At 45.7% G+C, this 21,459-nt stretch overlaps 1 protein-coding gene across 1 annotated transcript; it reads left to right on the forward strand.

The window, feature by feature from the left end:
* The first annotated feature begins 578 nt into the window (after positions 1-578).
* On the forward strand, positions 579-20,498 carry Ifnar1 (interferon alpha and beta receptor subunit 1). Its single transcript, XM_028756339.1, has 11 exons — positions 579-702; positions 4,877-5,000; positions 7,762-7,940; positions 10,491-10,639; positions 10,728-10,869; positions 11,469-11,583; positions 14,275-14,474; positions 14,735-14,862; positions 17,031-17,178; positions 17,803-17,945; positions 19,572-20,498. Exons 1-11 carry the CDS (start codon positions 630-632, stop codon positions 19,899-19,901), a joined length of 1,731 nt encoding a protein of 576 aa, XP_028612172.1. The 5' UTR covers positions 579-629; the 3' UTR covers positions 19,902-20,498.
* Positions 20,499-21,459: the final 961 nt, after the last annotated feature.

Here is a 21,459-nt window from a genome sequence, read left to right on the forward strand (position 1 = left end):
ATGTATGGTGCACATACTCATACACATAAGACCAACCTAAAAACACATTTTTTAGAAAAAAAGATTCAAACGCTGCATAATTCAAAACCCAAAGATAGAGCGAATCTATAACACCAATCCATCGCATGAAATCAAGGAATTAAGTATAAAAATTTTGTACAGTTGAGATAAAAGTGTCGCTGAGGCCTTCCAGGTTCCAGGATCTTTTGATCCACGGCCTCAAGGGACGCCCACATGGGGATTCGAGCCATTTGCTAGCAACCCCTAGGCAACACCTCTGAACCCCAGGACAAAAACAGGAAACTGAGCCGGGGGAGGGGCTGCGCAGGCGCACTGACTTCACCCCTTTCCTCTCAGGAGTCTAATGACTGTCCAGGGCCGTCATTCCGGAAGTGGGTGTGGAGCGTGGCAGGGACCTCCAGGGTCAGAGCTCAGGGAACCCTGCCAGGACTAGACCGCGCCCGGTACTTTCCAAGCCGCTTGCTCAAGGAGAGGGCGGGGCACTCGCGGAAGGGGCGGGGCGTTGGAGGAGGCGGGACTTCACGGAAAGGGCCTAGCTGCCCTGAGGTCGTCTCTAGCTCTGCTGCTGAGGAGGACGATGTGAGCGACAGGTCTGTCCTCCCGAGACGATGCTCGCTGTGGTGGGCGCCGCGGCCGTGGTGCTGCTGGCCGGGGCGCCTTGGGTGCTGCCCTCAGCCGCAGGTGAGCCGAGGGGCCTGGGTGAGGGCCAGGCAACGGGGAAGGAGAACTGGGTGCGGGTGACCGGAGTCCCCGCGCGCTCACCACGACGGGAGCAGGCACCGCTCTCCAGCCTGAGGACGCTGACCTGGCTCCGAGCCTCGGGGTGGCTGGTGGGTGGGAGACCAGACAGCAGCAGAAATGCGCTTCCCATCCTAGTGCCATTTGTCCTGGGCTGACGGAGGACTGTGCTGAGAGTTCCCGTAACGGGCCCGAAGTCGCAGCAGGCTAACAAAACAATAACAAGTAAGCCAAGAAACCACTGGGCTAGTTACATCAGAGAATGCCCACTACGGGTGATAGACAAGAGACATCTTTTCATAGTAATGTTAGGAACCCAAAAAAGACGACCTAGCCTCACTCCTGGAGATAAGTTCCGCTTAGAAATCGGTACATCTGGGAGGTAAGTAATGCCTCAAGTCTCACCCTGAAGATGGCCCATTTCTGGCCAGACATGCACATGATGTACACGCAGGCAAAGTGGTTACACACATAAAGTAAATCTGAAGAATATTATGAACAGTATACTGTAGCTGCTACAAATCTTCTTGGATCTTTTGTTAATCTTATAAGCACAACTGCTGCCCTTTCTGCACAGAATCTGTAAATTCCAACAGTTGGGATGAGGATCAAGCTAAGAGGATAATAAGGATAATAGTATAGATTCCGTTTAGGGATGAAATCAAAGGCTCTGTTCAGGGTACTGAAATGTGGCTCAGTGATAGTGTGTACTTGGCATAGACAGCACTGAAAAACTGAAAACTTAGAGTGGGAAGACTTGATGGATAGCTCCTGGTGGCTAAAAAGTATCTAACTAGAGAGAGTCCATAATCCTCTGCAGTAGAAGCTTGCCAGGCAATATGACAGGATAGTCTGATGCAGAAGTTTTCAAAACAAGAAATAACAGTGGAGCCAGACATAAAGTTAAAAGACACTTTTTAAAATTATAGCCTAGGAACTGGAGAGATGGCTCAACAGGTAAAAGCACTTGCTGCTCTCGTAGAGGGATGGGTTGGCTCCCAACACACACTTCGTGATTTGCAACCTTCCCTAAATCCTGCTGTATTCCAGGGGATTTGAATATGCACTTCTGACTTCCCTGGGTGCGAGGCCCATGTGTTGCATACACAAATGTGAAGACAAAACACTTACACACATACAGTAAATCTTTAAAAAAAAAAAGTAGCCTATTAGAACTGGAGATAAGGCAGAATGGTAGAGTTCTTGGAAGATCAATCACAGTACAACAACAACCAAAAAAAAAAAAAAAAAAAGGCGAAGATTTTAGCTTGTTAAGTGAATAGCCAGTCACTAGTGATCTTTTAGAAGTCCCCATGAGCTCACCATTTAGTGGGAAAAAAACTACAAGACATACATGACTGTGCTTTTAAAGATCGTGCAGTCTGATTTGAGAGCTGTGCTTCACAAGGAAGTAGAGTTTATTCCTGTTGGTGTATTTTGTGTTGTATTTTGTTGTTTTGAGACACAGTCTTGGTATATAGCCAAGTTGGCTATAAATAATCTTCCTGCCTCAGCTTCCCAAGTGCTTGGACCACAGGAATTGAGCACCATGCCCGGTAAAAAAAAAAAAAAAAAAAAAAACAGGCTTTAGGGCTGTAGAGCTGGCTTGGCAGTTGAGTGTATACTGCTCTTTAAGAGGACCTGAGTCCAAGCTCCCATGTTGGAAACCTCACAGCCACCTCCAGCCCTAGGAAATCTCAACATGATATTCTGGCCCAAGAGGGCACCTACAGTCATTGCCACATTACCCACACATAGACATATAAACATACCTTAAAAAGTGCTTTAAAAACATACCTTTTTTTTCCAGTATTCTAGAAATATGACTAGCGTAGGCAGCATCAGGAGACAACACTTGCACTGCCTTTGAAACTATTTTGGAAATCTCTGGAGCCTGCCAAAGGCATCTTCAAGGGAAGACTTGATGAGCAGTCATGGTTGTATCAGTATCAGACAAAAAGATCTTTAAGTCATTAACACAAAGGAGTGACTCTGCTTTGAAGGGAAATTAAAAACTTTATTCTGAAACATGAGTGGCCAAAAATACACATGACCAAGAATACATGTCCAAGGAGGTTACATGAATTTTTGTAACCATAGAACAGAATGTTCCATAAATACAGGGAATGGTGAGGGTCATTTACATAGACATACATGTTCAAAGAGTAAGGGAACTGGTTCTTGGAAGAATTGTCTAAATCAGAAGTCTACTCTCTACCTACTTGTCCTGGAAGTGCTAGATCACATTCAAAAGATCAGCAGCGGCACTTGTTTCTGAAGGCTCTGGAGTGTGACCTTTGTCCCAAGCCTCCCAGTACCTGAGGTGCAGATGAGCCTGAGTTTTCACTCCTTTTGGAGGAAGAAGCTGTCTAAATACAGTCCTTGCTTGAAGTGTCCTATTGTGATACTGCTTCTTTGGAAGTGTCTAACTCACACAATTAAGGCTACAAGAGACAAAGTATTACATACTAATAAAGGCTCAATACTACTAGGTACAGCACTTACAGAGGTCTATGTGCCTTGTGTTTAAATTGTATACCATTTGAATTATTGTGATGAAATCTCTCTGTCCTTCCTGGGATGGGGATCTTCCCTTTGTCCAGGGTATCCAAATAACCAGGGAAATAATGGAGATTGTATTCAGGAAACCCTCTTATTTATCAATAATGTCCCCTGTAACCCCAACCCCACTGTAATCCCAGTGTATCGTATTTATTTTTATAATCTTATTTGGTCTATTTTGTTAAATTTTATCATAACTGTGTACATACATATGTAGAAATGAAGCCGGGTCGAACTGGACTCTTAACTACAGTCTTAGGCATCCACTGTAGGTCTTGGGCTACAACCCCCACATCAGAGGGGACTACTGTATACTTTGTTATGTTTGAATAAATTCTGCCCTGGGGCTGGAGATGGCTTAGTCATTGTTGCACTTGCAAAGACCTGGGTTAAATTCCCAGCATCCACTTGGTGGTTCACAACCATATGTAAGTGAAGTTGTAGGAGGTCTGACACCCTCCTCTGACCTCCATGGAGTACATACATGCAGGCAAAACATTCTCACATAAATCTAATTTAAATTTTTAAAAATACAATTGTTATTTGACAGGATTAAAATATAGTTACATTATGTCCCCTATTCCTTTCTTCCTTTCATACCCTCCCATGTACCACCACCTACCTACCCTCTTATACAACTTTTATGTGTGTGTGTGTGTGTGTGTGTGTGTGTTCATCTGTATTCCTAAATACACAATTAACAACCTCAATCTGTTTGTTACTTGTGTGTATTCAGGACCATCAAATGTATCCACTTGATACTAGATAACTCAGCGGTGTGTTCTTCCCTGGAGAAGACTATTCTCCTGCTTTCAGTTGCCTGCAGTCCACCACCACCCCTACCCACTCACCAAGGATTGAGAGCTCCAGAGCTTTTTCCCTTCTGCGTTAACATGCTGACTGGTAGTGTGCTTATTTAGGTCATGGTTAGGCAGTCACGTTGGCGAGACTTCATGGGTATAGCTGCTAACATCTCCAGGAGACACAATCTCACAGCAAAATCCGTGTTCTTCTGGCTCTCAGAGTCTTTCACCCTCCTCCTCCACAGTGATCCCTGAGCTGTAGGTGCAGGAGCTGTACTGTAGGTATCAGCTGGGCCTGGGATCGCACTTTCCATCTGTGACAAAGAGAAGTTTCTTTGATGATATGTGAGAACTGTACTTACCTGTGGGCATAAGGAGAAATATTTAGAATACAGTTAGTCACTGTGCTGGTTTTTTAAAGTGAAGGTTGTAGGTTCTCTTCCAAGGCTCTTGACTTCCCCAGCCCTAGGCATTTGTCAAGGTTTCTGGTACCAGGTGTGATTTCTGTCTTACTGAACAGATCTTAAGTCTAATTGGAGAAGTGCTAGTAACCACCAAGATACGTGTGCAACCATTGCACCCCTGGGGTTGCTGTGCCATCCGTGCTGTTCATTGTTGTGGTTTGTAGGCATCACAGCAGAAAAAAAAAATGAAGTGAGTGCATTGGGTCATGTTGTTGATGTGTTTAACAACAACTTATAAAACATTTTACAGCATGTAAATAATCATTTTGTTGCTTATTGGGTTTATAGGTGGAGAAAATCTGAAGCCTCCTGAGAATATAGACGTCTACATTATAGATGACAACTATACCCTAAAGTGGAGCAGCCGCAGAGAGGCAATGGACAATGTGACGTTTTCAGCGGAATATCAAGTGTAGGTGACCGATGGGCTTGCCGGGATGATAGGGGTCATTTTTGTGATTTCACCACCATAATTTTCTTTTAATGTAGGAAGCATTTGGTTGTTTCCACTATAGGAAATGTTATATCTACTTCACATCATATTTATAACTTTATTCACTGGAGACCGAGCTGAGATGACTGAGCAAGTAAAAGTGCTTGCCCCAAGCCTGACACACCGAGTGGATCTCTAGAACCCACATGGAAAGTAGGAGCCAATGCCTGCAAGTTGTCCTCTGACCTCCACTTATGCTGTGGTGTGTGTAAGAGTGTGTGTGTGTGTGTGTGTGTGTGTGTGTGTGTGTGTGAGAGAGAGAGAGAGAGAGAGAGAGAGAGTCAGTGTGTGAGAGAGAGAGTGGGTGTGTGTGGATGTGAGAGAGAGGAGGGGGAGTCTGTCTGTCTTCAGGAGGTTTGAGGATACCTCCCCTTCATGGATGTCACATACTCTTTAAATGTATAACGGCACTTCAACTGTGGGGACTGTGTGGAGAGTGCCAGAGGACCGTGCTGGGCCTTGAAACAGCCCCAAGCCACTGCGGCTAGTTTTTCTGTCATTTGCATCACACACAGTGGTTTCTTTTTCTTTTCTAAATTTCAGGTTTGTCTTATGGACTGGAGAGATGGCACAGCAGTTAAGAGCACTGGCTCTTCTTACAAAGGTCCTGAGTTCAATTCCCAATAACCACATGGTGGCTCACAATTGGATCTGTAGTCGGATCCGATTCCCTCTTCTGGTATGCAGATGTACAGGAAGACAAAGCATTCATATAAACCTACAAAAAGAAAATTTTCTAGGTTTATTGTATGTATGTGTTTTGCCTGTATGTATGAACATGTGCCACCTGCATATGTGATGCCTGTAGAGGTCAGAGGAAGGCGTCGGATTCCCGAGACTATAGTTAGGGAAGGTTGTAAACCACCTGTGTGCTGGGAACCTAACCTTCATCCTCTGCAAGAGCAGTAAGAGCCACTAACCACTGAGCCATCTCTCCACCCCCAGTGTTGTCATTTCAGATACAGTTCCTCCACATCAGTGTTGTAGACCCTTCATTTCCACAGACTGGAGGTTTTTGTCAGGGCCTCTTTCTCAGTACTGACCTTCTATTTCCCATTCTCCAAGAGGATAGGCAGAGAGCCTCAGAAGGCAGGCTCACAGGAGGGGCAGCCCTCCATCTCCTGCTTGGTGTTGGGGCCCCATCTGCACCTCTCTGTCCCCTGTGTAGGGTGAAGACAGCAGGGAAAGAAGGAGCTGTGAGCTCTTTCCAAGTCAGGGCCCCAGAGCTTCACCCACCAGGTTGCCCACTGGTTACTAAATGGGAATAGTGATCTTACAGCTTCCTGAGTGTGTCTGTGACACAGACCGTTTTACCTCTAGTGAGTTTTCTGTATGTAAGTTTCAGTTCTGATACCACTTGGTTTTTGCCATAGGCTGGAATTTTTTCATCCACCAGCTGGCTTATGTATAGGATATTGAGGAAACCCTTAAAGTTACCCTATAATAACGAGCAAACAGCCATAGTCTCAGCCACCTTCAACATCAGCCCCAGCTGCCTCCCAATCTTCTGACCCAACATGTACCCACAGTAACTAATGTACACACCCACATACAGAAACATTCACACATCATTTTAAAAGAAGTCTTTGAAGAATTAAAAAGTCCGGGAAACAGACAGTAATTGGCTTTGGAAAGGCAGAGGAAAAGTCAGCACAAAGCACTGAGGTCTGTCGAAGGTTAGGTAGTCGATTCCTGGGGGTTTCAAGAGGGATTATCAGCTCAATTTCCAATTTTTCTATAAGGAAATTAAAGTCCAGAAATACAGGTTCACTTAACAGAAGTCATAGTTATCATGTATCAAGCCAGCCAGATCTGTTTCTGTCGTATAGATGATTAATTTTTGTTTCCTTGAAATGCTAATGTAACCACTCATGATATTAAAGCAAAAACTATTAAAAATTAACTAAATAAATGTCTGGGGCAACCAGGCGGTGGTGGCACACGCCTTTAATCCAAGCACTTGGGAGGCAGAGGCAGGTGGATTTCTGAGTTCAAGGCCAGCCTGGTCTACAGAGTGAGTTCCAGGACAGCCAGGGCTACACAGGGAAACCTGTCAAAAAGAAAAAAGTTAAGAAATGTCTAATTATTCTGAGTAGTAACTTGACTCATATATATCAAAAAAGAATCAGAAGTTCTACAGGGAAATGTTAACAAAACAAAATCAATTCTTTTCCATTTTATTTTTCCCAGATATTTTTCTCCTGTCATTACAAAGCCACCTCCTCCTGTGGGCTTTGGTAGAGGTCACAGGGCAGCCCCTGCAGGTCTAAACTGTGCCCTTCCAGGCCTCATGAGATGGATTCCTGGCAACCCTGCAATGAGTAGCACACAGTAATGCAGCTTGACATAGACCTTTGAAGGCACTTGCTTTAGAATGTGTCTAATGGCAGCAGTCCTACAGTACTCCACATAACAAACATCTTAATGTCCTTGTCCCTGGACACGCCCTGGACACAGTCCATGCAGTAAATTGTCTGCTCATCGCTGCCAGCCGTTAGAAGCCACCATTGTTCACTTGAGGGGATTTTGACCTTTCACTGGGGCTTGTTCCATCAGCACACAGTGACACTCACCACAGGAAATAAATTCTTAAGCTACCTATGATGGTGAATAGAAAATACATTTTAAAAGTCCATATATACATTAGCTCATTCAGATTTTTTATTATTATTATTAAAAGAGAAGAAGAGGTGAAGTGGATAAAAGTCCCTGAATGTCAGCATATTCCAAGGACCAAATGCGAATTCTCTTTACTGAGCGTAAGTGCTTATGACAATGTAAAGTTTCGTCTAAGAGCAGAGGAAGGGATCAGCATGTCTTCATGGAAGGAGACCGATCCATTTATTCCAATCTACAGAGGTAAGAAGTCGCCACTGGCTGGCTGCATTGTTACTCTCTAGTGAACATTACCAGAGTAATTCTGTCTAAACCCGTCCATGAGTGTGGTGCAGTTCCCTCCCACCAAGGCCCGCATTTCTGGCCTTCTGTATTAGACGATTTCCCAGTGTGGTCACTGGGAGCCTTTAGCAGGTCCGTGAAGCCAGGGCTCTTTTTTCCTAGAATTTCAGAGATGTTATTGGCGTGTTCATTAGGATTATCTCTTATCGACACAATGGACGTGTATAACTTACTGCAGATGTTGGTTAGTCCACATGTTAATGAGTTGGTTTTGTTTTCTTTTCTTTCTTTCTTTTTTTTTTTTTTTTTGGTTTTGGTTTTGGTTTTGGTTTTGTTTTTTTCAAGACAGGGTTTCTCTGTATAGCCCTGGCTGTCCTGGAACTCACTCTGTAGACCAGGGTGGCCTTGAACTCAGAAATCCGCCTGCCTCTGCCTCCCAAGTGCTGGGACTAAAGACGTGTGCCACCGCTGCCCGGCTGTTTTCTTTTTTAAATGTAGAGCAGTATCATACCTTTAAGTTTTTGGGTTTCATTTGTTTGTTTGTTTTTCTTTTTTAGAAAAGTGCTTTTGCCAGGCTATGGTGGTGTAAACCTTTAACCCAAGCAATGGGGAAACAGAGCCAGGTGGATCTCTGAGTTCCAAGACAGCAAAAGCTACATAGAGAAACTCTGTCTCAAAAACAAACAAAAAAGTGTTTTATTTTAATGTGCCCAATAGTGTTTCCATTTTACTCATTTTAATGGTCATTAATATGCTAAATGTCAAAAGATATGACCTTGTAATCAGAAGCCCTTCGACAGCCTCATCCTCTCTTTTCAGCTTTATTTTCATGTATATGTGAGAGGTCTGTGAGGATGTGTCACATGTGAGGAGGGCTGGTAGAGGCCAGAGGAAGCTGTAGAACGTGCTGGCAGCGGAGGTACGCGCAGCCTGACAGGAGCTAGGAACTGATGCTGGCTCCTCTGGAGGAGCAGCAGATGTCCGAACTGCTGAGCTGTCTCTCTACCGCTCCCCATTTCTGTAAGGGGATGGAGATACAGAAAAGGTCATGGAATGCTGTCCTGTTCTGTCTTACAACACAGTGGCCTGCATACACTCTTTCACCTCTATTTGTTTCTCATTGCTGTCACATCCCTCCCTCTCACATGTTACAGAAGTCAGCAGCCATGCCTTCTAACAGATTTGTGCCCAGGCTTCAAGCTTGGTGCCACTGAGCACACCTTGGACACAGCTCTCTACCCTCGAAGCGCTTCCTGTCCTGGCTCACCAGGGCACTGCTCACTCCTCAGACTCCTGATTGCTCCCAGTTTTTCCTTTTCATTTGTTCTTCGTTCTCTTCTCCAAGAAATTAGGGATGGGCAGGAATCGGGCGGCCATGAAACTGTTTTTGACTCCCAGAATTTCCTCTCCTGCCCCTGTCCTCCCTCTGAGCATAAGACTGGTGACACCGACTCCATTCAGAGTCTACCAACACATTAAAAGCCATCCCACAATAAAAATGGTCAAATGAGGCAGGCACTCAGTCTCTCCCTCAGCCCTTCCTGCAGCCCTCGCCTGTCTTTGGGAATGACATCAGCTGGGTATGTGCTCAAGCTCGGACCTCGGACTCATCCTTGGCCTTTTTCTCATTGTATACCTGTAATGATCTGGATTAGCATGGGCTCATACATTTCAATACTTGGTGGAACTATTTGGGAAGGACTAGAAGGTGTGGCCTTGTTACAAGTGTGTCACTGGGAGTCAGCTTTGATGTTTCAAAAAGCCATGCCATTCCCAGTCCGTGCTCTTGGTCTCAGTCTCTGCCTCTGCCTCCTGCTTACGGGTCAGATGTAAACTCTCATGGACTGTCTACCACCGTGCCTGCCTGCTTGCCTCCCTGCTCCTCTCTATGAGGGCCACGGATTCTGCCAGCATGAGCCCCAGTTTTCTTTGACAAGTTGCCCTGGTCATGGAGCTTTGACACATAATTGGAAAGTAACTCAGACAGTCAGTGCCTTAACACATTCTTCCTGACCCATCAGGTGAGCATATCAGAGATGGCACCTTCTACCTTTTTACCAAGGCTCTTCACTTTCCCGATTCCTTGCTGACATCCCTGCCTCCTCATCCCTTGGCCAGGCTAATCATTGTAAATCTGAATGGGACTGTGGCTCTTTGCCAACCTCAGCTCCTCCCACACACCCTGTACACACGCTGTCCTATCTTAAGGGACTTCACAAGCTATCCACAGGGTCTGGGCTGCTTTTCCACCATTGATTTGCTTCTTCTGGGAGGTTTCAGAACAGCTTTCCTGGTAACTTGTCAGAAACAGCATTTGCCGCCATCTCCACCCGTATCTGTTTTTCTTTTGTACATAGATGCATATCTCTGGAGGTTGCTTTTGCCATGTCTTCCCAAAGTGTAAAACACGTGGGACTTTTCTCTGTCTTGCTACACCAAGGAACATTGCTTATTATTAACATTTTAGAGTGGTACTACTGAAGTTATGTAATTGTTCTTTGATGTCAACAGCTCACATCAGCCCTCCAGGAGTACATTTAGAAGCTGAAGATAAAGCCATAATAGTCCACATCTCTCCTCACGGACAAGTGGGGAGCATGTGGGGACAGGAAAACTTCAATTACACGATACTAATCTGGCAGAAGTCTTCCAGTGTTAAAGTAAGTGTCTTTTTTTACCTGTTTGATGTGAGAGAAAAGGAGGTGAATAAATTCTAAAATTTGACTGTATTTTTAAAATTTTTTATAGAATATTACTAAACCTACATATTATCCAGTAAAGATATCAAAACTCTTGCCAGAGACTACTTACTGTTTGGAAGTTGAAGCAATACATCAGTCATTTGAGAAACACAGCAACTACAGTGCAGTGCAGTGTATAAGGACCGCAGGTGAGGAAGGCCTCTGACGTTAGCCTCAGGAACTAGATACTCACAGCTTTTTAATTGGGACATTTTCTCCTCTTAATTCCTGACCATTTTATATGATGACATTTTACGATGGCTTAATAATCACTAAAGCAAACCACTGAGTGGGGGGGGAGCGTGTGGTTCGACACTTGTCTAGCACACAAAGGTCCTAGTTCAATCCCCAGTACCACACATGGAAGGAAGGGAGTGAGGGGCAACAGGAGGAAAGGTAACAGCACTTACAGAAACCAAAAATCATTTTCTTGGCAATTTTTGTCTCAATACTATGTATTAAAATTAATTCTACTCAAAAGTTGATTTTTTTATAGTATCATAAATGATTTTTACTTATCTGTAATACCTAGTGTAGTTGTTAGCAGAATGACTGGTATCCACCCATGCACATGAATTGTCAACAGCCTGAAGCACTGCTACCCTGGCCAGTAATTGGGGTCAGGGTGGGAACTTGGTCTGTTCATGGTTTTAGTTACAAATTTAGTATGTTTTGGCTCTTAAAGTCAAATTAGATAAATGTGGTTCTGTATCATTATCTTAAAATGTATGGATTCTTTGGCTTCTAGTGGCAAATAAATTGCCTGTGCCAGAAAATCTAGAAGTGGATGCCAAAGGCAAGAGCTATGTTCTGAAATGGGACTACGTATCACCAAACATGAGCTTCAGAGCACAGTGGATCCCGTAAGTTCCTTTCTTAAATGTTCCTTTACCCATTCTGCTTTGTGTTCACACTACTTCTTTGTGCAAATTCTTGCACAGAGTGACTGGCTGAGAGGGGGTGTGGTGTGTTGGGAAGCAGGGACTTTGATTGTAGGATTCCTGCTCCAGGGAGAGAGGTGATGACTGTCAGGGCAGAGATCGCCTGACCTCTGCACATCCCCACACATGCACCAGTGTATGCATCACATGCAGCTGGATGTGCGTGTACACATGCTCAAGCGTGCGCGCGTGCACACACACACACACGCACACACACACACACACACACACACACTGGCTCAGGTGCAAAGAAAAGAGAAATAATGTGTAACTGAGGAGAGTGGTTTCAGACAAACGTGCCTGTCTCCTGCATGGTCCTGAGGCTGTGGACCGAAGCCATGTTCTGAAGCTATAGCACTGAGGCAGCATCTCAGAGGTCCTTAGATGAGACTATGACGACTGCTGATTAGAGCCTTAGCTTAGGCTAGTTTCCGTCGTATAACTTCTTTAACCCGTTTATTCTAATCTCAGTTCTGCCATGTGGCCCGTTAGTTACCTCTCCTTTAGTCCTAGTAATTCTTTCTTCCTCAGAGCCTGGCTGGTGAATCTCCCAGAGTTCCTCTCTGCCCGGAAGACCCACCTATCCTCTCCTGCTTTGCTGTAGGCCATTGAGCTCTTTATTAAACCAATCAGAAAGTGATAAGGAAAATGTTTACAAAACACTGAGACAGGTGATGCTTCATAGAAATAACAATACCAAAGGCTCCAGTCTCTGGTGGAGAAGTCAGCATTTGAATAATACAAAGACAGTCTTTACAGGGTGCACAAGAGATTATCTCAACATATGACCTTTTCACCTGTGTTAAGGGTTCATCTCAGAGGTCATGTCCACTACAGAGATGTTAAATTCCATTATGGCAGATTGGACCCTTAGTTACAGCTTCACACTCCCCTTCTCTTTGCCAGATAATGTGCCCTGAGGGCAGCCACTGTCTCTTCAGGTCTAGCCCACACTGTATGGAGTGGATCCTAAGAAGTGTGCCCCAGAGGAGGGAGGAGCCTGGGCATGTCCTAGAATATTGCCTGCCATGGTAGGAGGGTGTCCTTCTAGAAGAACAGGATATTTGAACAAAGAGAAGTGATTTAAGAAAACAAAACTAAAAGAGGGAATTTTGTGCTAGAGGCAAGGTGGCATGGAGTCTGTTTGGGAAAGCTATATATGGCCAGTTTCTCTGTGGGGCCCTGTGCTCAGGTAGTGTACACTTGTGTGAGCTGTGGTCTCTGGCCAGGGGCTCACCCTTGGTGGGATGTTCTCTGTAATGGATGGCACAGATATGTGTTACAAGGCTCCTGCAGGGCTGTGTCAGCACAGCAACAATCTCTCCAGAAGGGAAAAGACACATTTGTAGTGCTAGCCAACTTTTGTGACTGAAGTGTTCCCATTGTGAAGGTATTAGCTTGAAGTCTGTGAATGTGAGCCTGGGGTGAATGCATGCACGTCATGCAGTTAGCTAGGGTATTGTAGCATATGATCGCTGAAAGGGGCTTCAAGAACAGACAAGATTTAACTAGGATTTCTCAGCTGTGGTTAGTACTGCTGTGATGAATCACTGTGACCAGATCCAATCTGGAAGGAAAGGATTTATTTCACTTACACATCCATATTGTAGTCCATCACTGAAGGAAGTCAAGGCAGGAACTCAAATCAAGCAGGGCAGGAGCCTGGAGGCTGGAGCAGATGCAGAGGCCGTGGAGTGGTGCTGCTTACTGGCTTGCTCTTGAGAGCTTGCTCAGCCTGCTTTGTTGTAGAGCCCCAGACTAGATGTCTCCACACAGATGCCTGGCTCCTCCCCAATAGGTCACTAATTAACAAAATGCCCTAAAGGCTTGTCTACTTAGAGCCTGGACCATCTGGAGGCATTTTCTCAATGAGGTTCCCTCCTCTTAGATGGCTGTAGCATGTACCAAGTTCACATAAAACTAGCTAGGGCATAGGACAAGGTAAATTTTGAATATTTTTAGTAAGTTTTTATTTCTGAATTTGTATATCAGCCTTTTAATAATAACCTGCTTAAAAAATATGTTCTGCTTTGGAGAGATGACTTAGCAGCAAAAGCACTTACCAGAGTTAAGATCCCTAGAACCCATATGCAGGTGCCTACAGGGCACTACACCTACAGGTGCGGCAGCATCCTTAACCCCAACATTTGAAAGACAGGGATGGGTATTAGAGCAAACTGGCCAGCTAGACTACTCAAATCAGCAAGATGGAGGTTGGGTAAGATCGTGCACCTCAGTAAAGTGGAGAGCAATCAAGGAAGACACTTGTCTTCTATTTCATGTCTTCATACGAACTCATGTGCGCCTACAAACACAGTCACACATGCACACACACACACGCGCGCACGAATGCACGCACATATATACACACACACAGTGAAGAACAGCTTGCCACTTCACAGGGAATTCCTCACACACTCTGGAGCACCCGTGGCTTTCCTTTGTTGGGAATCTGTGTCTCCTCCATTGTACCAAGAGTTCCCTAAGTGGGAGACTGCCCCCAGGTCCACAGTGCTTACTACAGTGTCTGATATATTATAAATCCTGAGTACATATTGACTGAATTGATAATTGAATTGAATTTTGTTGTTCTGTTTTGTTTTGTTTTCAAAGTGGCTATTTAAAAAGTAGTTCTAGAAGCTATACAGATAAATGGAAAACAATACCTACCTGTATAAATGTCTCGACTACGCACTGTGTCTTTTCTCGAGATACTGTCCACACAGGAACTTTCTTTCTCCGTGTACGAGCCTCAGATGGAAATAACACGTCCTTTTGGTCTGAAGAGAAATATATTGCTTCTCAAAATTACAGTAAGCCAACTTTTCTTTGAGACAGTCTGACACTGTATAGCTCAGCCTGGCCCGGAACTCACTGTGTAGCCCAGGGTAGCTTCAAACTTATGGCAGTCCTCCTGTCTGAGCTCCTGAGAGCTGAGGTTATGGGTGTGGTCCATGCCTGGTGTATACCAAGCATTTACTTGAGAGTGTAATTTCTTCATGTAGTGCAAGTCCAGGAAGATTGTTTGAAAGTAAGTGTCTTAGTGCACAGTTTGTGTTTGTATTCTTCCTAGCTCCCCTTCCTCCTCCGGCCATTGCTGTCACCCCCACAAGGGACACATTGCTTGTTCGTGTTAGTGGCAACAAATGTGATGGACTCATTTATGAAATCATCTTTTGGGAAAACACTTCCAACACTGAGGTAAAAAGCTACACAGTAACGTTGTGACTTAGCCTCATGACCGTAATAATGGGAAAGAAAGTTAGTGGGGGAGGAGGGCGAGAACAAGCAGTCACAGCTTTAAGGTTTGGGCCCTTCTAAACATGATGGTGGCCTGTCTGCTGTAGAGTGAAGGTCAGCCTTTTCCATAGTCTGCATGACAGTACAGGTCGCCTGCATCTGGGCCTGACTTTGCTGTGTGTGAGTGTACAGGAGTGTGTGCAAGTGTGTGTGTGTGTGTGTGTGTGTGTGTGTGTATGTATATGTGTATATGTGAATGTGTGTGTGGGGGAAGATGTGACTGTATGATGAATGTGCATGTTGACAATTGCTTATTTAATGTGTGTGCATCACAGGGCACACATGGAGGCCAGATGACAAGCTGTGGAAGTGAGTTCTCTCCTACCTTATACTCCCAGGGATTGAGTTTAGGTCATCAGGGTTTGCAGCAAGCATCCTTAGCCGCTCGGCCATCTTGCTTTTGAAATATCACCTTGAGTCTGTTGCTGCTGAATTAGAACCATTCTTACCATGATTCCCAAGTGCTCTTCCAAGGCTAAGGTTTCTCTGCACTAGTGACACTTGAGCCAGGTGATTCCTGTGCTAAAGTTCTTATTTACAGGATACTTAACGTCACTAGGCTCTTCCAGGTGTCCACCACTTCCTCAGAGTTGTGTCAACCAAGTGTCTACAGGTGTTACCACATGTCCTCAGCTGGTAGCTCAATGGAGACAGAATTGATTCTTAGGAGACAAAGAGCCTTAAACATGATTGTGAGTTGTGTGGACTCCAGAAGGAGAGGAGCCTCCAGTGTTCAACTCAACCCATGAGGAACTAGCTAATGGTGTCTTTCTGGAGTAGTAATGAATGCAGTACTTTGACGGAAGCCCTCCGTCCTCTGCCATTGCTCCCTGTGGAACTTCAGTCAAAGAATCAAGCATAAGAATCGTGTGCAGTTGAGGTAGTAAATGTTGTCTCTTCATTTTTGGTTGGAAATTTAAACAAATTCCAACGCACTGGCTGCTTCCTCTTTAGCTGTGTGCCCTTGCTAGCGTCATTTGAGTCAGTGAGAGCTAGCATCAGCACTTACCTGTCCTGAGATCAGACACCAAGTCTGTGGCCCATGCTGAAAGACCACAACTGACCTTTGATGACTCTAAAACTGTGGTTACCCTAGCAACTCAGGTCTGCAAGATGTTGCCAGATTTGGTATGAGGTACACCTAGAACACATAACACTGTGCTTTGCTAGATGAGAGACTCAGTGCATGTTTGTGGCTGTGCTGCCCCCTGCTGGCTAGATAGTTGTGTAATCGCAGTAGCAACTGGTTTATTGACTATTTCAATATATCCAGACTTGTGCTAAGGTTTTTACATGAGTTGCCCTGTCTTTCTTCAAAACAACCCTGGGAGACAGTATTTGTAATTCATTTGTTCAGCAAATACAGGGTGAGTATTGCTGACTTCTGTACTAATGCCTGAACGCACAGGCTGTGTCCAGAAGCCCTGAGTGTGCCTGGTTTGGCCTGTGCTTCAGCTGTGTGCAGGGATATGCATGCTACAGAGTCTCTGGGTCAAAGAGGATGATGCTCGTGGCTGGCTTGAGGCCAGCTCGTGGACGGCTCTTAGAGCTACCCCAGCCAATCTGTGGCCTCGTGTGAAAAATGGTGTTTCAGCTGCTGAGTGTTGGAGTGGCTTTGTTACACAGCACTGTTATAGCCATGGCTGACCACTACAGACAGGAGTGATGATTCTCCTCCCTTCACAGATGGAGAAATAGGTGCCAATGAGATGATCACACAAGGCAACTGGCTTTCTGGAAGCTACTGTGGGCAGTGCGGGCTGGAGGGAGGGAGCCCTTACTCTTAACTGTTGTCACCATTATTTATAACACGATGGCATTAAAATCAAACCAGCACACTAGTGCCTGTAGAATGAGAATCACAGGGGTACATCTATGCTTTTTAACAGTGATTTTTAACTCTCTGATTTGGTTATAATGAGTTACTTAAAACAAACGTATTGCTTAGACAATATACGTAGGTGCTTGGAAGAGACCAATTGTGAATATCAATAGAGCCCAGAAAATCCATATTCTCTATCTAACTTTATGAAGACTGGATTTAATCACTGTTGTTTTCATGTCTGTAGAGAAGAATGGTGCAGAAGCACCCGGAGTTCACCCTTGGGAACCTGCAACCGCTGACTGTGTACTGTGTCCAGGTCAGAGTGCTCTGCACGGGCCTGCAGAATAAGATCGGCAAATTCAGTGATAAGCTGTGTAAGAAAACACATCCAGGTGAGAACCTTCTAGATGTTTTTAATGCAGCTGGAGGAGATACAAATCCTGCATTGGGATTTATAAAGAATTTCTTCTTTCCTTCAAGTAGTAGAAGTGTCCTTTCTGAACTACAGGGAATCAAAAGTGAACCCTGCCACAACCTGCAGGATCAGAGAGCACTCTTCTGCTCATGGTTCATGTTTACTGTTGCTCAGTTTTTCATCCAGGGTCACGTAATTCATTGCTTTTACTTACCGCTCATTGCCGACCAGTCAGACCACTCATTTGTAATGTCTTTAATGAGCTGGTGGAAGTGGAGTTGTCTGCTGGGAAGGTGCTAAATACACCTGTGTTTTAGTCTTGTTAGTATTTTAGTTCCTAGAGGCAACAGGAAGAGGCTTAGATGTTGACTGTCTTGCCAGTTCCATGCTGTGCAGGGCTGGGGACACCAGCTGTTGGGACCTCTCTGTCTTACAGTTCTTAATCTCCAGGGTCGGTTCTTAGGTCATCTTCACCTGTGACTGTCACTGTCCACCACAGGATACCAAGTGCCCAAAAATGGTTTTCAGAACACTCTGCATTTCCTCTCATATGGCTGGTCTCATAAGCAATATGCTGACGCTCACATTGTTTGTATTTTAGGAAATTCTTCCAGGATCTGGATTATAATTGCATTTGTTGGTATGGTTTTCTCTGTCATGGCCCTTTATGCTGGGAGGAGCCTCCAGAAATACCTGCATTATGTGTTCTTCCCACCACTCAAGCCTCCCCTCAGTATTGATGAGGTACGTTTCTCTTCTTGTCACCCACTAGGAAATGGGAGCAAATGCTTAGATTCCACAGATGTCATTTGCTTTCTTGACATCAGAAAGTTATCAGACTAGGGTGGTTGTTTCTGCAGAATTTCAGTGGTATTAGAAGCCTGCTGTGGTAGTGCATGCCTACAAAACTCAGGAAGGCAAGGCAGGAGATTTGGAGTGAGCTTGAGGCCAGTATGAGCTGAGTACCAGATTCCATCTCCAAAACACAAAAGAAGTTTAGGCCAGCAGGGCTACAGAGAGGCCCTGCCTCAAACCAGGCATGGTGGTGAATTGAGGGGTCAGAGGCCGCTCAGTGAGACCCTGCCTCAGAAACACATGAGAGTGTTACACAGTGATGGTGAATTGAGGGGTCAGAGGCCACTCAGTGAGACCCTGCCTCAGAAACACATGAGAGTGTTACACAGTGACTTAATGTAGAATTGCTATTGTGTTCAGAAGTGGTCTATAATAGCTGTAGATTGGCCTCGGGTGTGTAAGTTGAAGTGTGTAGCCATAGAAGTGAAGGCAGACAGCAGGTGACACAGCATCACTTTGGCACTTAGGGTGTCCCCAGGAAAGAACCAGGAAAGCCCTGCCCAAACACTCCACCTGTGGTTCAGATGCTGCATCTGGGACAGCCATTGTCTCTGTGATACCGGGGGTAGTCACTAGGGACCTCGGTGCCTTCTTGCTCTTCTCCTATGTCCTTGTTACAGGGCTAGAAGGCCAGCTTGCTCCAAGACAGTCAGTCTTGGAGGACCCTTGAGATGAAACATGTTTGAATCTTAGACAAGGGGCCACCTCATTCCCATAGTCAGATCTCAGCAGTACATGGCTGTTTGCTAGTGAAAGGTATATTACAATCTGAATAATGTCTTGTCCCTGCCTATTGTGCCACTTGTCTTGCCATGTCCCATCTATGTGGTTTTTCATACCACATCAGAATCCTATTATCCATCTGCCTTTACCTGGTGCCCTAGATGAAGTCGCAGAAGCTGGAACACCCAAAGCCATGAGTTCCTTTCATGGTGCATGCATGTTTTGCTCAGGACTCCTGTGACATTAGCACCTGAAATGATGGCACTGAGTGGGGAAGGTCTAACCCAGAACCTGAGACCCAGGGCCTAACACTGGGCAAGCTCTGTAAGAGAAGCCAGGCCGTGAGCTGTAAGCACCAGAGGCCCTAAACTGTAAAAGCCTAGAGCTCGGAGCTCAGCACATGCTTACCGCCTGTTAAGAGTTTTAAGTTCCCTTTGAGCTCTGGTAACTACAGCTATGACACAGGTATAACCAGCCCCTTCCTGCCTAGGCAGCAGGGTCACCTTCATCTCTCACTTGTGCTTTTGAGGGCAAGAGAGTTGGGCTGTCACTTCAAAATATCTGTGATCCCAGCACCCCCACCCCAGCCTTGACAGCACAGTGTCCCATGTAAACATTCTTCACAGACTTACACAAAAAAGGCCTTCAGCCTGGTGGCCTCGCTGTGCCTTCTCGGTGTAGCTCACGTGTTGTAATGTACATGCCAAAAGGTTGGACATAAAGCAGAGAAGCCAGAGCTGGAGAGCCAGGTCTGATTTTAAACAACCTGTCTTCTTTCCCTTTTACCATTAGTTTTTCTCTGAGCCACCTTCAAAAACCCTCCTACTTCTGACTGCTGAGGAGCATACCGAAAGATGCTTCATCATTGAAAACCCAGACACGGTTGCTGGAAAAGAACACCATGCACCTGAGGAAGATCTCAGGAAGTACAGTTCCCAGACCAGCCAGGACTCAGGGAACTATTCTAATGAAGAGGAAGAAAGTGTGGGGACTGAGAGTGGCCAAGCTGTGCTCTCTACAGCTCCCTGCGGGAGTCCGTGGAGCGTGGCTTGCCCTCCTGGCACCTTGGGAGATGGGACCTGCTTCCTGGGAAATGAAAAGCACCTTCAGACCCCATCCTGAGGACACAGCCAGCTCTCCACTCCTGACACGGGCTTGCCACAGTCTGGAGCACATGTGGATGAGCAGATTCAACTGAAGGTGGCTGCCAGTTTCTGCTAGCAGCTTACACCCCAGGGTGTTGTTTGGTGCCACAGATGAGGCTCACTGGTGCACAGGCTGTCTGGTGGTTCCCTCTAGGTATTCATACTCCAGGAGACTCTTAGAGCATTTAGCTTTTTAATCCTGCCATAGCCCCTCAGTATTTCAAAGGTACTGTTGTCTACAATAGTGCTTCCTAACCCATAACTTACCCACAGCTGTGGCTTCCTACCAGAAGTCACTGAAACCATGGAGAAGGGACACTAACTGGAGGAGCCGGCATTTCAGATTTCAGTGTGGCCTGGATGTGCACATTGCACTCTAGTACTGTGGAACTAGAAAATGCCAGGGACAAAAAACAGATGTGACATCATTCAGTAAGAGAGAAGCTAGTGAATCTGATGATAAAAGAAGACTGTGTACAGTCAGTGTTTGTATGACCGCCCTGTGTTAGTCTCTGTAGCCTTTCTGAGATACTTTATAAAGCCAGGCCGACCCTCTCTCCTCTGTCCAGCAGTATTCAAGTCTCCCGTCCCAGCTCCATGTACTTAAAAGCAAAGGGTCAGATACTAAGGTGAAGGAATAGTGTTGACTGCATAGTGCTGCCGGCAGGTGCCTGTAAGTAACTTTAAATTGATGCTCCGTGAGTCTCGTTTTTAGGCAGGACATCTAGCAATCCTGGTGGCTCCAGGGCAGACTCTCAGTTCCAGGCCGAAAAGGAAGAGATAGGACTGACAGATCGTAGCTATGGCGCCCACTGTGCTCAGTTCACTGTGCTGCCTACCCTGTGGTCACCGCAGGAAAAGCTCCTTCTGCCAGGACAGCCTACAAAGAAACAAGGCCTAGGATGTGGGGAAGGGGAAGCCCAGATGCTAATAGTGAGTTGTTACTTGGAGCTGTTTCATCCCTCACAAGTGTGACACAGGTCTTCAGGTTGGGGCCCAAAACAAGCTGTTGGTGGCAGCGGTGGGTGAGGAGGGGTCTTCACCTGAGCCTGGCCGTCGAGGTGAGCAAAGGCGGTTCTACCTGCATGCTCCAAGACAGCCTGCATGAAGCTTCCCAGAGCACACCGCCTGCTTGTGAGGTGACAGGGTTTTCCTGAACAGACACATGCTCTTAAGGAATGCCATGCACGTGGGCCTGAAGACCGGCTCTGTAGGTAAAGCACATGTTCTCTTATATGGATCTGAGTTCAGTCCCCAGCACCCACACGGTACTTCACAACTGGCCGTAGCTTTAGTTCCAGAGGATACAGCACTGGCTTCTGGTGGCCTCACACACCGGGGGGTGCACAGGGTGTACATAGCTGGAAGCAAGACACTTGTACGCAGAGAAGTAAAACCTTTCTTTAAAAAAGAAACGCCAGCTGGGCGGTGGTGGCACAGGCCTTTAATTCTAGCACTTGGGAGGCAGAGGCAGGCAGATTTCTGAGTTCAAGGCCAGCCTGGTCTACAGAGTGAGTTCCAGGACAGCCAGGGCT

Source organism: Grammomys surdaster, unplaced genomic scaffold, assembly GCF_004785775.1.
Source record: "Grammomys surdaster isolate TR1022 unplaced genomic scaffold, NIH_TR_1.0 126118, whole genome shotgun sequence".
NCBI classification, from domain to species: Eukaryota; Metazoa; Chordata; class Mammalia; order Rodentia; family Muridae; genus Grammomys; species Grammomys surdaster.